At 36.1% G+C, this 12,189-nt stretch overlaps 1 protein-coding gene and 2 pseudogenes across 1 annotated transcript; 2 read left to right on the top strand and 1 right to left on the bottom strand.

The window, feature by feature from the left end:
* The first annotated feature begins 1,616 nt into the window (after positions 1 to 1,616).
* On the top strand, positions 1,617 to 2,557 carry LOC116135957 (annotated as a pseudogene).
* Positions 2,558 to 4,583: 2,026 nt separating this feature from the next.
* Positions 4,584 to 6,173, bottom strand: LOC116135925 (annotated as a pseudogene).
* A 4,870-nt stretch (positions 6,174 to 11,043) lies between these two features.
* LOC116136015 (uclacyanin-3-like) lies at positions 11,044 to 11,966 on the top strand. The gene is made up of 2 exons (XM_031421734.1): positions 11,044 to 11,301; positions 11,393 to 11,966. The coding sequence occupies exons 1-2, from the start codon at positions 11,148 to 11,150 to the stop codon at positions 11,776 to 11,778; spliced, it is 540 nt and encodes a 179-aa protein (XP_031277594.1). The 5' UTR covers positions 11,044 to 11,147; the 3' UTR covers positions 11,779 to 11,966.
* Positions 11,967 to 12,189: the final 223 nt, after the last annotated feature.

Raw genomic sequence — 12,189 nt, 5'->3', positions numbered from 1 at the left:
TTGAATTTGCAAAGTTTTCAGTTTACCAATGTTTTAAGTTGGTCATAGTCTATTAATGCATGCATGCTTCCCTGATTAAGAGCTTGAATCTTGCTATCAATGACGCTGCAGGTTGGGACCTGGGCGAGCATCTGGCTATCAATGACGCTGGGCCAAAGTTTTATTGGGCTCTGGTTGAATTTTTGCTTTTACAGGCACGCACGTAAAGGAAGCAAGGGATCCAACTCACGGATTATCAATTATAATATTTTTCATCTCAGTTAAGATTACATATTCAAATCATGTAAATTGAACGATACTCACATTTTCTCTTTTTATCTATTCAAATTGTTACGCAGTAAATCCACACTCCACGATTCATGCCATGTATCCCGAGACTATGTTGTCAGTAGACAATGTGTCATTTCATCTGAGGATTACTTCATATGTAAGTTTTTTATTGTATCATTATATAAATCTATTTTTTTTACTCTAATTGGAGAGGACTTATTCATAATGTGTGCGAGCCACACTTGTATATAGAAAAAGCAAAGAAAACAATCCAAAAACAATGAACGTAAGCTTTGCAATTGAGCAACCGAACCACTTTAAGAAATTTTTTAACTCTTTGTGTTTTGTGTTAATCCATAATATGATGATTAAGCTACAAATTAAATTTACCCAAATCTGTTTATTTGATCGGTTAATTAAGGGCGAACGACATGCACCCACCTAAGAGATTTGAGGTAAAGACAATGTAGTACCCAGTTTGGAAAAGACAAACAAGTATTTTCAAGTATTTTCTGTCATTCTCTGTTAAGATTTCCGTCTATTAATAGTAACACTGCTTAAAAGACTGAAATGCCCTTAAAATTTTGCCATGGCAGTTAATAATTTTTTTTTCTTCTTTGTCATTCTGGTTTCATTTCTTCTTCTCCATCATTCTTTTTTTCTTCTTATTTTTTTCTTCTCCATTGGTCTCTGTTTGATGAAATAGATTGACAAAATTGCTCTTTTTCTTGTTCCTTCTTCTCCGCCGTTCTGAAATCTTCATTAATTGATAAGATTTCATTACAAAATCCATTAAAACGCCGACAAACCAAACCCTAAAACTAACCATCGAAACCATACAGAGTCCGACACCCCACCATGAAGAATCTTCATTGGCTTGACGCTGTTACGCCTCACCAGATGCTGAATCGCTGGCTTCTTGACCCCCTAAATGTTATCTCTTTTTCGCTCCCCTCTTTCCCAATCCCTTGCCTCCCTTTCCTCTTCCTGCCATTTTTGTTTTTTCTTTTGTTTTCTTTTTTTCTTACTCTTTGTTTGGATGTTTGTTGCATTTGGTGAAAGACTGATAACAGGGGAGAGAGAAGCAGTGTGGTGAGAGACGACGTGCTGAGAGAGAAGCAGTGTGGCTTTGCCAGAAAAAGTGTGAGTGACCACACCAAAGAAGAAAGGCAAGACAGATGGGGTTGAAAGAGATTATTCAAGTTAAGCCACAGACTTCTGCTCAACCGTGCATTAATAAGAGAGGCAGTCTAACTCTACTATAACACAATCTTTCTTTCTTGCCTCATTCTGTATAAAAAATATCTACTTGTGGAGGGAGTGATCATCTTGTCCTTGGCTTGTGAATGGAAGAAAGGCTACATGGTATCTGAGTTGAAAAGCACACAAACTGAAATGCCATCCCTTTGGAGAAGAGGAATGTTTATGATGATGACAGGGTATCTGAGGCTTTCCTCCTAAAGCCAATTATTTGTTTTTAGTGGACTATGTGGATCGTGGCAAGCAGAGTTTGGAAACAATATGTCTTTTGCTTGCATATAAGATTAAGTATCCTGAGAACTTTTTTCTTCTACGAGGAGACCATGAATGTGCTTCTATTAATAGGATATATGGATTTTACGATGAGTGCAAACGGCGGTTTAATGTGAGACTTTGGAAAGCCTTTACTGACTGTTTCAACTGCCCTCCTGTGGCAGCTCTTATAGATGAAAAAATATTGTGCATGCATAGTGGTCTTTCTCCTGACCTGTCAATCTTGGATCAAATTAGAAACCTTACTCGTCCTACTGTTGTTCCCGACAATGGTTTACTTTGTGATTTGCTCTGGTCGGATCCTGGAAGAGATGTTTAAGGATGGGGAATGAATGACAGAGTAGTTTCATACACCTTCGGAGTTGACAAGGTGTCAGAATTCTTGAAAAAGCATGATTTGGACCTAGTCTGTCGTGCCCATCAGGTGGTTGGATTTTCCACTCTTTCTTTTCAGTTTGTTTTTGGGTAGAAACGTTGCATTGCCTCATGCTAATTATTTTTTTCTTATTATAGGTTGTGGAGGATAGATACGAATTCTTTGCCGACAGGCAACTTGTTACCATATTTTCAGCTCCTAACTATTGTGGTGAGTTTGATAATGCTGGTGCAATGATGAGTATTGATGAAGAATTGGTGTTCTTTCCAGATTCTTAAGCCGGCAGAGAAAAAAGCTAAGTTCTTCAACTCTAAGAAGGCATGCTTTGTTTCTGTAAGGAGTTCACTTTTACTATTAACCAAAAACAAGGGTCTTTAAGAGCACAACACGAGGTTCAATCAGACCAGAGAATATCTCTTCTGCAAGAGCAAGCATCAGCTCAATCTCCTTGCCACCGGCATAAGCATGAAGCAAAGAACAGTATGTTAGCTCATTGGGTTTACACCGTCAGGCAATGTTGGTTTGTGAATGTATTTTCCCTTCACTCGTCGCAAACAGTTTTCCATCACTCCGTCATGGTCGTCGGTTTTAACTCGTCCTCCCCTGTTGCTGGTTCATGTTTCACTGGTTGTCGTCGATGGTTTCGTTTAGGTCGTCGTTGATAGTTGCCGTTCAGTTGCTCAAAGCCTCAAACTCTAGACAAAACACAAAGCCACGACAAACGAAAAGCCAATAGACTTTCTTTTATTCTTCTTTTTTATTCAATGTCAATTGTTAAGGACACATGTCAAGCTCCTAATGAATATTCCAAGAGAAGCTTCTTCCATTAATCGAGAAAGATAATTAAAATTTTAAATTTGACTGCTCTATATACAATTACTATATTACCCTTTAATAGACTGAAAATTTTAACAGTGAATGATGGAAAGAATTTGTTTGTCTTTTCCATTTACTTCAAACGTTGGGTGGGTGTATGTCGTTCAGCCGTTAATTAAAATAGCATAAATACGTGTACAGCTGCAACCAGCTAAGCATGCATACGACTATACTTTAAGGTCACGTTTGGCTGAGGAAAGCTCTTTCCTTCTCCAACTTACACGTGGCGAGAATTCAATTACTATCGAAAACGTGGCATGTTCTTATTAAACAGCCTACGCTATATACAGCTGGAAAAGTTCTAATGCAAAAGAGCTGTTATTTTAATAAATAAATAATATATTTGATTTGTTGAAACGTGGCGCGAATAATGTGGTTGATCCTGAAATGCTAAATCAATATATTTATCAAGGAAAATATCAGCCGTTAGATTAACATAATTCTCGGAAACGAAGGTATCTTTCTTCTGGAATCTGGATAGCCCATCTCTGTAACAGAGAGAACGAAGAGCGATAACGGGAACTAGAAATAGAGTGATAACTGATAACTATGAGCTGAGCAGCGCGTGTCATGTAAGCGCTAACAGGAGACTGGGTTGTATAGCGTTTGAATTTTCTGTAAGTAGTCTTTTATTTCAAAAATTTTGTACAGGACTGCTTGATCCAAATTGCATTGAAAATTTGATAATTACCTATTTCTACGAACTAGCATTGCTCTATTGAATTTAATCCTTGTAATCACATTGCGTTATCAAAATGTTGAATATGTTTACTGCCGCTTTGAATGCTTGACTGATCTCCGCCGTTGGATTTGTTTATGATCGTTTGCATAATTTGGGGAAATTTTTCATTATATTGTTTTATTTATAAGTATCTTAGAATTTTGATGGTGGTGGTTTGGTTAATTGTGTTGGTTTCTAAGATATACAAGCTTGGATGGCTTTAGTTGAGCTATTAGAGCTTAATGAATAAAGTATTGAGGGCAGCATTGTTTTGCTTACTTGAATTTGTGGTTTTAGAATCTTCCTAAGGAAGACTTAGAAATTCCTCTCTAAATGTGGGAATTAAAAATCTTTCAGTGAAAAGAAAAGAAGCCCTACATAATTTGTTTGCATAATGAAATAAAGAAAACGGGGAAAAGCAAAGGAAATAAAGTAGTTACTTCCTTGGCATTTGCAGAGGTAGAGAGCTAGAGATACAGTTCTAACATTAAATGCAATGGACATTAATTCATTTTATTCACAAGAAAATTTTAGCATGAAATTGGCAGTGGAATAATGCAGTTGAATAAAATATGAAGTGCTAGATATTCTATTACTTTCACGATTGAAATAGAGTCAGCAGTCATGCAGGGGAATCAAACAGATAGAGACATTATTTCACTTTTTGCATTATTCTCAAGCTACTACACGTACTAGGAAGGTTCCAAAGAAGTACAAAAACATGTAAGCATATAATAATATTTATTAGAATTACATACTATTAAAGGAAACATGATATATCTGCCTGAAACCCCACTGCATCTTTATTCATGGATTTATCTTCAGTGTATCAATGAACCTGCCCCCAGCAATGTCATTGCTTGAGATAAAATCAAGAAAGTCATTGAAACTGAACTCTTTGTAGGATACTGGTTGCTGTTCATCCAGGAGCTCTGGTGCTGGTCTAATTTTTGTGTTAAAATCTAGGCTGTGAAGACTTGCTATTGAAAGCCGCTTCTTCTCTTTCCTGAGAGTTACTCTGTGTACAATGGTCTTGTATTGGCCGTTGCTCATTACTTCTATTTGATCTCCCAACTGAACTATTAAAGCCCCTTTAATTGGTGGAACAGATAGCCAATTCTTGTTGTGGTCTATGAGTTGTAGCCCTAGGCCACTTTGGAGTATGATGGTTAGTGAACCATAGTCTGAATGTGGTGGCATACCTAATGCAAGATCAGGCTCAGGACATGCTGGATAGCAATTTACTGCCAAGACTTGCAGGCCTTCTTCAATGTCCTCTTGTAGGTAATTGATGTTTAACCCTAAGTTTTCTAAAATAACTTCAAGTAATTGTTTTTGAAGCAACTGCGCTGCCTTCGCATAGTTTCCCATCTTCTCCCTAGGAAACAGGAAATTGAATAATGACTTGATACATATGAATTGATTAGATGTATGATTATGAAATACATAAGAAAGGGTGGCTCTGTTCATTTCCTTTGAAATACAGAATGACATCACTAATACTATTTCATAATGTAGGAGTTCTAGGGAATGCTGGTTATCTTACTTGTAACTTGGAGGCATTGAAGGCCAGAGATGGATCCATTTTGCAATGGGATGGGAGTAATGCTTGATGAAGTCTCTCCAATAACAAACTTTATCCCTTGTGTGATTTACACTGATGCCATACCTTACAGGCTCATGAACATTATCTGACACTAGAAGCATCTTTCCCTCAATAGGCAAGTTGAAGAACTCTGTCGCAGCATCTAGGGCATCTTTCATGATAGAAAGTGGGATTCCATGGTTTATCACCTGAAATAGTGTAAGTTCTTCGTAAAACTTTATGCAATAATTATGATGACAATAATAAAATCATGCATGCATGGCTTTGTATTTTATGTAATGATATGATTGCTTTCACTGTGGGAGAAATAGTCACCTTCCATAACTCCAGTTTGGCATTTATGTTCTTTTTAGGTCTTCTTTGTAGTCACTGACAGCATGCCATGTCATGTGATAGGGAGATTCACTTGACATAGCATAAAAAGATAATTGTCTCGTAGAAACCATTTCTACATTATTATGTGAAATAAGATTAATGTGTTGTTACTTAAAATATGCATATCTCCCCAAAGTGCATTATGACAAAAATGCAACTACATTACAATGCAATACCTGAAAGGACCCTATCTCTTTGCAGGCCCTTCGTATTTCATCAACCGCATGAGACCGAAGAGCAGGATTTTGTAAAGAAGAAATGTCTACGATGGGAATTGTATCAGAGATGGTAGGCCTGGGCTCTGGCCGTTCTGAAGGAGGAAGAACATAATGTTGAGGCAAACGAGATAATCCCAGCTCGTTAAGTATCATTGCACTAGTTCATGAACTGTATGAGCTCTCTCCCTTGCCTTCCATTTTAAATTTCTTGTGTCCTTTACTGTATGATCATACTGGCCTAGTGACTTACCCTATTTATAACAGATTTAAATTAACATCGCATAGATGCATATAATTTCCTCCATGTACAGTTGCAATGTATATGTAAAACAGCATATGTTCATAAATGTGAGAGTGAGAAAGTGTGCTTCGAGTAGGTCCAGATGAAGTGGGGGCATATCTGGTAACCCTCAGATACTAGAACTTGAATTTGTACTGGAATAGTGTAGCTGTACAGTTGAGTGGTGTAACCCAGCTTTTTCGGGTCAGACTTTAAGCATAATTGGAGCTATTTGATATATAGGAATAAAATATTTTTTTACATGTTTTGGAAGCTCGTATATATCCTGACGATTTTTGAATTGATGTAGGACTTTTTGGAGTTGGGATACATGAAATAGGGAGGAAAATACGGCTGTTTGGCTGCATCTGGAATTTGCAAAATTGCACAACATGAAATTTAATGCCCTCTGTTTCAAACTTGTGACTACTTACCCCAATTGCTTCTCTTACTAATAAACGTGTCTGAGATGGGCATACTATAATCATCTACCTCCGGACAAAAATTAATACACTTATGTTGTTATCATCAAATTTGATGGCTATATCTTAGCTAATATAGAATAGGATTAAGGACCAGAGGCCTAAGAGAAGGGTGCTAAAAGAGAACGTATTAGATATATAGTGCAATTAATGTGTCATCCTAATTTTGGATCAAATAAAATATTACATTAATTATTCAATATTTTAATAAAGTCATGGCGTCAGTAAATTGTGCTTTGATGTTTGGTTTGCACTTTGCAGGGCTGATGCTGGAGCAGTGTTCGATGACAGTAGACACTTTTGATTCTGAATTGGAAGTAGGTTCAATTGGGTTCTAAGAGCAAGAGGTCGCCACCGTTGAAATAAACAAAACTAGTGATGGGGTTTTCGGCAACGCAAACTGCTCACGTTATCTTTGACCTTGATTTAAAAATCTGATTCCAAGATGAGTTATGTTATGCTTACTCACCATCTTATTAACTATTTTACTATCTTTCGTAAATATAACGCATAGTATGGGTACCATACGCATAGTACGTCACCATCTTATTAACCATTTTACTATAAAACGCATAATACGGGTATCATATGTATAGTACGGATACTATGTATAATTTTGTCGGTGTTAGTAAAACTCGTGAGTAAGTATAGTATTTCTGTTCCAAGATTGGCTATAGGAATCCACAACATGACAACACTAATATTACAGGCGTATTTGGACTGTGTTACTAATTGGACCCGGATTTTGAGTGCTCAACCACATGGTATTCGTGTAGGTTTCCTTCATCTTTCAATTAGTACTGCTAAATGCACCGAGATTGTTTACTACACCGCCCATTTTACCTGTTAAACAAGTAGGCAATGTTGAAGTAAAAGAAAGGTGACAACATATTAAGGATTAATTTTAGTCATCCTTGAGGGAATGCTAAATGGGCAAATGCTCTTTTTAAAAAATAGTTAAATACCTAAAATTTTTCAAAACTCTTAAAAATCTCTCTCTCTCTCTCAATATATATATATTATACTCTCGTATATAAAGGATTTTTAAAATACTTTATGAAAAGCATTGGGCGTTTAGATTTAATTATCTTTAGACAATAAACTTAAGAATAGATTTAATGTAAATGTATTAAGATTTTACTTGATATTAAGAGTTTAAAGCTCGTGCACTTAACCACTATTTTAAAACCCGAACCGGACTGACCGATTCAATCGGTTTGACCGAGACCCGGTATTGTGTCCGGTCCGACCGAGACCCGGTATTATGTCCGATCCGAGCCAATATAAAATTTGATTATAATAAAAAAAAAAAAAAAAAAAACTATGTTAACCCGTCATTGAACCGAATGAACAGTGCCACCCCCGGTCCAATCGGCCCACCAAGTAAACCGGTTCACTGTTTCAAATGAAAAATAAAAAAACCCTAACCCTAACTCTATACTTTTTAAGTTTTTCTATGCAAAACACCAAAGGCAATCACACACAGCCACTCTGCGCACTCTCAAAACCCTAAATCACAACCCAATCTCAATCAATTCCACTCTCTCAAATTTGAAATCGCAACCACTGTCTCAATCTCAATCTCAATCGACGACGACAACACCTCCCTTGCTCAACGACGACGACGTCTCTCTCCCTCGCTGGAAATCGACAACGACAGCACCTCCCTCACTAGAAATCAAGGATGATGACACCTCCCTTGCTAGACGATGACAACGCCTCTCTCCCTCACCAGAAATCGATGACGACGATGCCTCCCTTCCTCGAAATCGGCGACAACGACGCCCACTATAAAAAAGGCTTAGTGTGGTCTGGAAATCGACGTCATCTCCCTTTTTCTGGATTTTACATGTTTCCGCTGAGTTGAGTTTTGTTATCTCAAAAAAGCTTCGGAGTTTTATTAGTTGTATTTGTTTTGAGAAGGGAAATAAGAGTTGATTAATTAAATAATGGAAAGCTTGCTTGTTGGGTGAAATTTTTGGGCGTTGGTCTACACTCTGGTGTGGCTGTCATTAATTCTGCTTGTGGGCGAAATTTTTGTTGGGTAGAACTGGAAAGAATGGGTGAGACACAAATGTTTGGCTTGTTCATTAATTCTGAAGTTGACTCCCTTTATTGGTGGAATTGTTATAATAAAGAAAGTTCTTTTATTTTTGTACTGTATTTGTATTTTATATGTTTATGGACTCCGTGAATTGATGGATATTGAAAGACACAGGACTTGGGTTTCGGATTGAATTAAATTGGTGTTTGGGTTCAATCATCAATGGAAGTAATTGGGTTCAATGTAAGTAATTGGTCCAATGATAAACATAACAATAATTATTTAAATATAGTATATTAAAGGATATGATGATGTCGATGATATCATCGGTCCAACCGGTTGGACCGATTGACTTGTGACCTGGACAGTAAAACGGGTTGCCCTCCGATCCAGATTTTAAAACAGTGCACATAACTTGTGAAACAAAATCTTATTACAAATCATTCCAACAAAGTTACTAACATTCAAAATATAACTGTGAGCCATGGAGACATTTTTCAACTTCTTCTTCAAAAGACACCCCTTATATATAAATAGGTAATGTCATTTGCACAAACTCTTTGTACAAAGAGAGTTTATACAAACTTATGTGGCATACCATGTGAGTGTCACGTGACATGAGGGCTCACAAAACATTAATATAATATTAAGTTACGTGGGTTTCAATACCATATGACATGTTTTGTAATGTGTCACATAAGTTTGTACAAAAACTTTGTACAAATAGGATTACCCTATATAAATTTCTAAACGCAATAGAAAACCCTATATTTCATGTGGGCCTATTTAGTATTCAAAGATAATGAGACACCGCTTACAAATTTTATATTTTACATTTAAAAAAAAAAAAAGATATTCTGGTGTGGCATAAGTCAGGCCTCATCAAGTAAATTAGGTGCACTATGATTCTACAGGGGCGGCGTAATTGACTAAAAAATAGATTTTCTTGAAAGGCAGGAATCTTTGATATATAGCTTTGGATATAATTAATCAAAACCAAAACGAATCAATTAAGATTCTACAAAGGTGGGCAATTCTTTTGACTAGTTTATTGTCTTACAGTTTAGTAAGTTAGGTAAGGTGGAATTTAAAAAATCAAAACGATTAGTTTGCGATTCGCATTATATGGACCCAAAAACTATAATATAAATCATGTGTTATGAATTTTAATAATGCATGCTTTTAACAACTCATTACCAAATCCCCTTTTTGAATTGATAGTCTAAATATATAGATGATAACAATTTTCTTGATATTAACTACTACAATTTTTAATACGTGGATTGAGAAAATAATGCGGGATCGTGCTAACCTAATCCCTCGTGATGATGATGTTCGTTATCCACTATTAGGTGGCATGTGGCAATCATTTTATTTTATTTTTTTAAAATGGGGAAAAGTATTAGACATGAAACAAATGGTGAATTCTTTTATCTTTGGTTCGAAGTTTGCACATGGTCTCCGGCTTAAGCTTATGTTTCAATAGAATTGGCTCATAATAATAGCTAGCATGCTTCGGCAACTTTACATTGCTATAATTTTACACTTTTTTAAAGATAAAAGGCACTCAGAGTCAAGCGCGTAAGCAGGATTTCTAGTAAGTGGAATCAAAAGATTTAAGTTGATAAAAATAACATAATTTTAGATCTTTCATCAATTAAGAAAAATAGAAGAATAGATTTTTAAGCAAAATAATTAAATAATAAAAAAGAGCATCATCTTATCTTTTGACCTTTAAAAAAGTAGTATTTTTTTTATTAATCCAACCAAAGGAAGAAGAAATAAAGTAGGAGATGAATTGAGAAAGAGAGAAAACATGAAAAAAAAATATGGTTATTTTCGAATCTCGAAATCAATAAAATATAGAAGTATCGCCAATAAAATATGAGTAATTTTAGTAGGGTAAATATAATTTTTTGTGAAGTCAAAATTGTTAATTACTATAAATATATATATAACAATTTTTAATAATTTCAGTGGGGTCAAGTGACCCCACTGAGCATACTTTTGCTTCGCCCGTCAAGGTTTCTACAGAGCGACTCCTTCAGAGAGCTTATAAGCCAGCTAAGAAAAAAGGCCAAAAATTTCTTAGTGAGTTAGGTAGTGGACAGACAGAAAAGATGAACCCAGATAACAACTACTTTGTTATGGTATTAGTTATATGGCGGAAAGAAAGCGAGTAACTTTAAACAAATAAGAATTAAGAAGGTGGAGAGGTGGCTTTTTTTATGTCAACTCATACACATACGCCTATACTCTTCTCTATATATTATGTAACTAACTAACTCGCTAAAAGGCATTGTGCTACTTCTCCTTTCTCCTTTTCTTTGTTTTCTTCATTAAGTTACAGGCAGATTTTAATTGCGATGGCCATGGCAACTGCTTTTCTCTTTCTTCTTCTAGCCACTCCCGCCGTCTATGCAGTGGATTACACTGTTGGTGACACCAGTGGATGGACATCAGGTTTTGATTACACAACTTGGGTTTCTGGTAAAACATTCAAAGTTGGTGATGCTCTAAGTAAGTTGTTAATCCATTTTTCAGTTCTTGATTATATATACGTCTTCAATTAATTGAAACCCAAAATGTATTAATGTTATTGGTAAAACAGTTTTCAATTACGGCGGTACTCACGAAGTTGATGAGGTAAAAAAAAGTGATTATGACAATTGCGTATCTAGCAATGCCATTGACAGTCACGACGATGGAAACACAAGAATAAACCTAACAACCGTTGGAACAAAGTACTTCATCTGCCCAACTGCCGGTCATTGTACTGGTGGCATGAAATTGGCCGTCACTGTTGCTGCATCATCAGGCACCACGCCCAACACCCCAGCCACTGGCTCACCGCCTACTGCTGGTACTCCATCCAACACCACCACCCCTTCCTCTGGTGTACCTTCACCACCATCATCGTCTAGTGCAGCTTCTACCACTTTGTGTAATATGATGCTTGTGATTGCTTCACTTGTTGGAGTTGCCTTTACGGGCTAGGGGAGAGGCAGTGCTATTGTTTTTCTTTACGGTTGTTTTATTGTGGAAATTGGGTGAATTTTATGAATGAGAGGTGTAGATTTGTATTTATTTCACCGTATCAATAACTGGTTTTTGCTACGGATGAAGACTATTGAGTTCAAATGTATCCGTTATATTTAGTTCTAATAAATTTGATTGAATTCATATATTAAAAACTCAATAGATTGGTTTATCTATTTTTCTTGAACTAAAATTTAATGTACCAACAAAGAATTGGATTGAGTTTTGATAGCCCATATGGTGAAGACGAATCAAGGATTTTGTGAAAAGACATACAGTTTCAGGTTCGATTCCCCATCTAAGTAAGAGAAATACCAGTTTTGGTATTGTTCTGAGAACATAAGAGAATTCATTTCATATTCACTAAGA

Source organism: Pistacia vera, unplaced genomic scaffold (genome assembly GCF_008641045.1).
Source record: "Pistacia vera cultivar Batoury unplaced genomic scaffold, PisVer_v2 Contig306, whole genome shotgun sequence".
Lineage (NCBI taxonomy): Eukaryota > Viridiplantae > Streptophyta > Magnoliopsida > Sapindales > Anacardiaceae > Pistacia > Pistacia vera.
Note: the sequence above shows the minus strand (reverse complement) of the source record. Positions and strands in the feature narration are given on the sequence as shown.

Excerpts from the sequence above, each read along its gene's own strand:
- LOC116136015 (XM_031421734.1), top strand. The coding sequence starts at position 11,148 with ATGGCCATGGCAACTGCTTTTCTCTTTCTTCTTCTAGCCACTCCCGCC. Across the intron at positions 11,302-11,392 it reads CAAAGTTGGTGATGCTCTAA|TTTTCAATTACGGCGGTACT; the intron begins GTAAGTTGTTAA and ends TTGGTAAAACAG.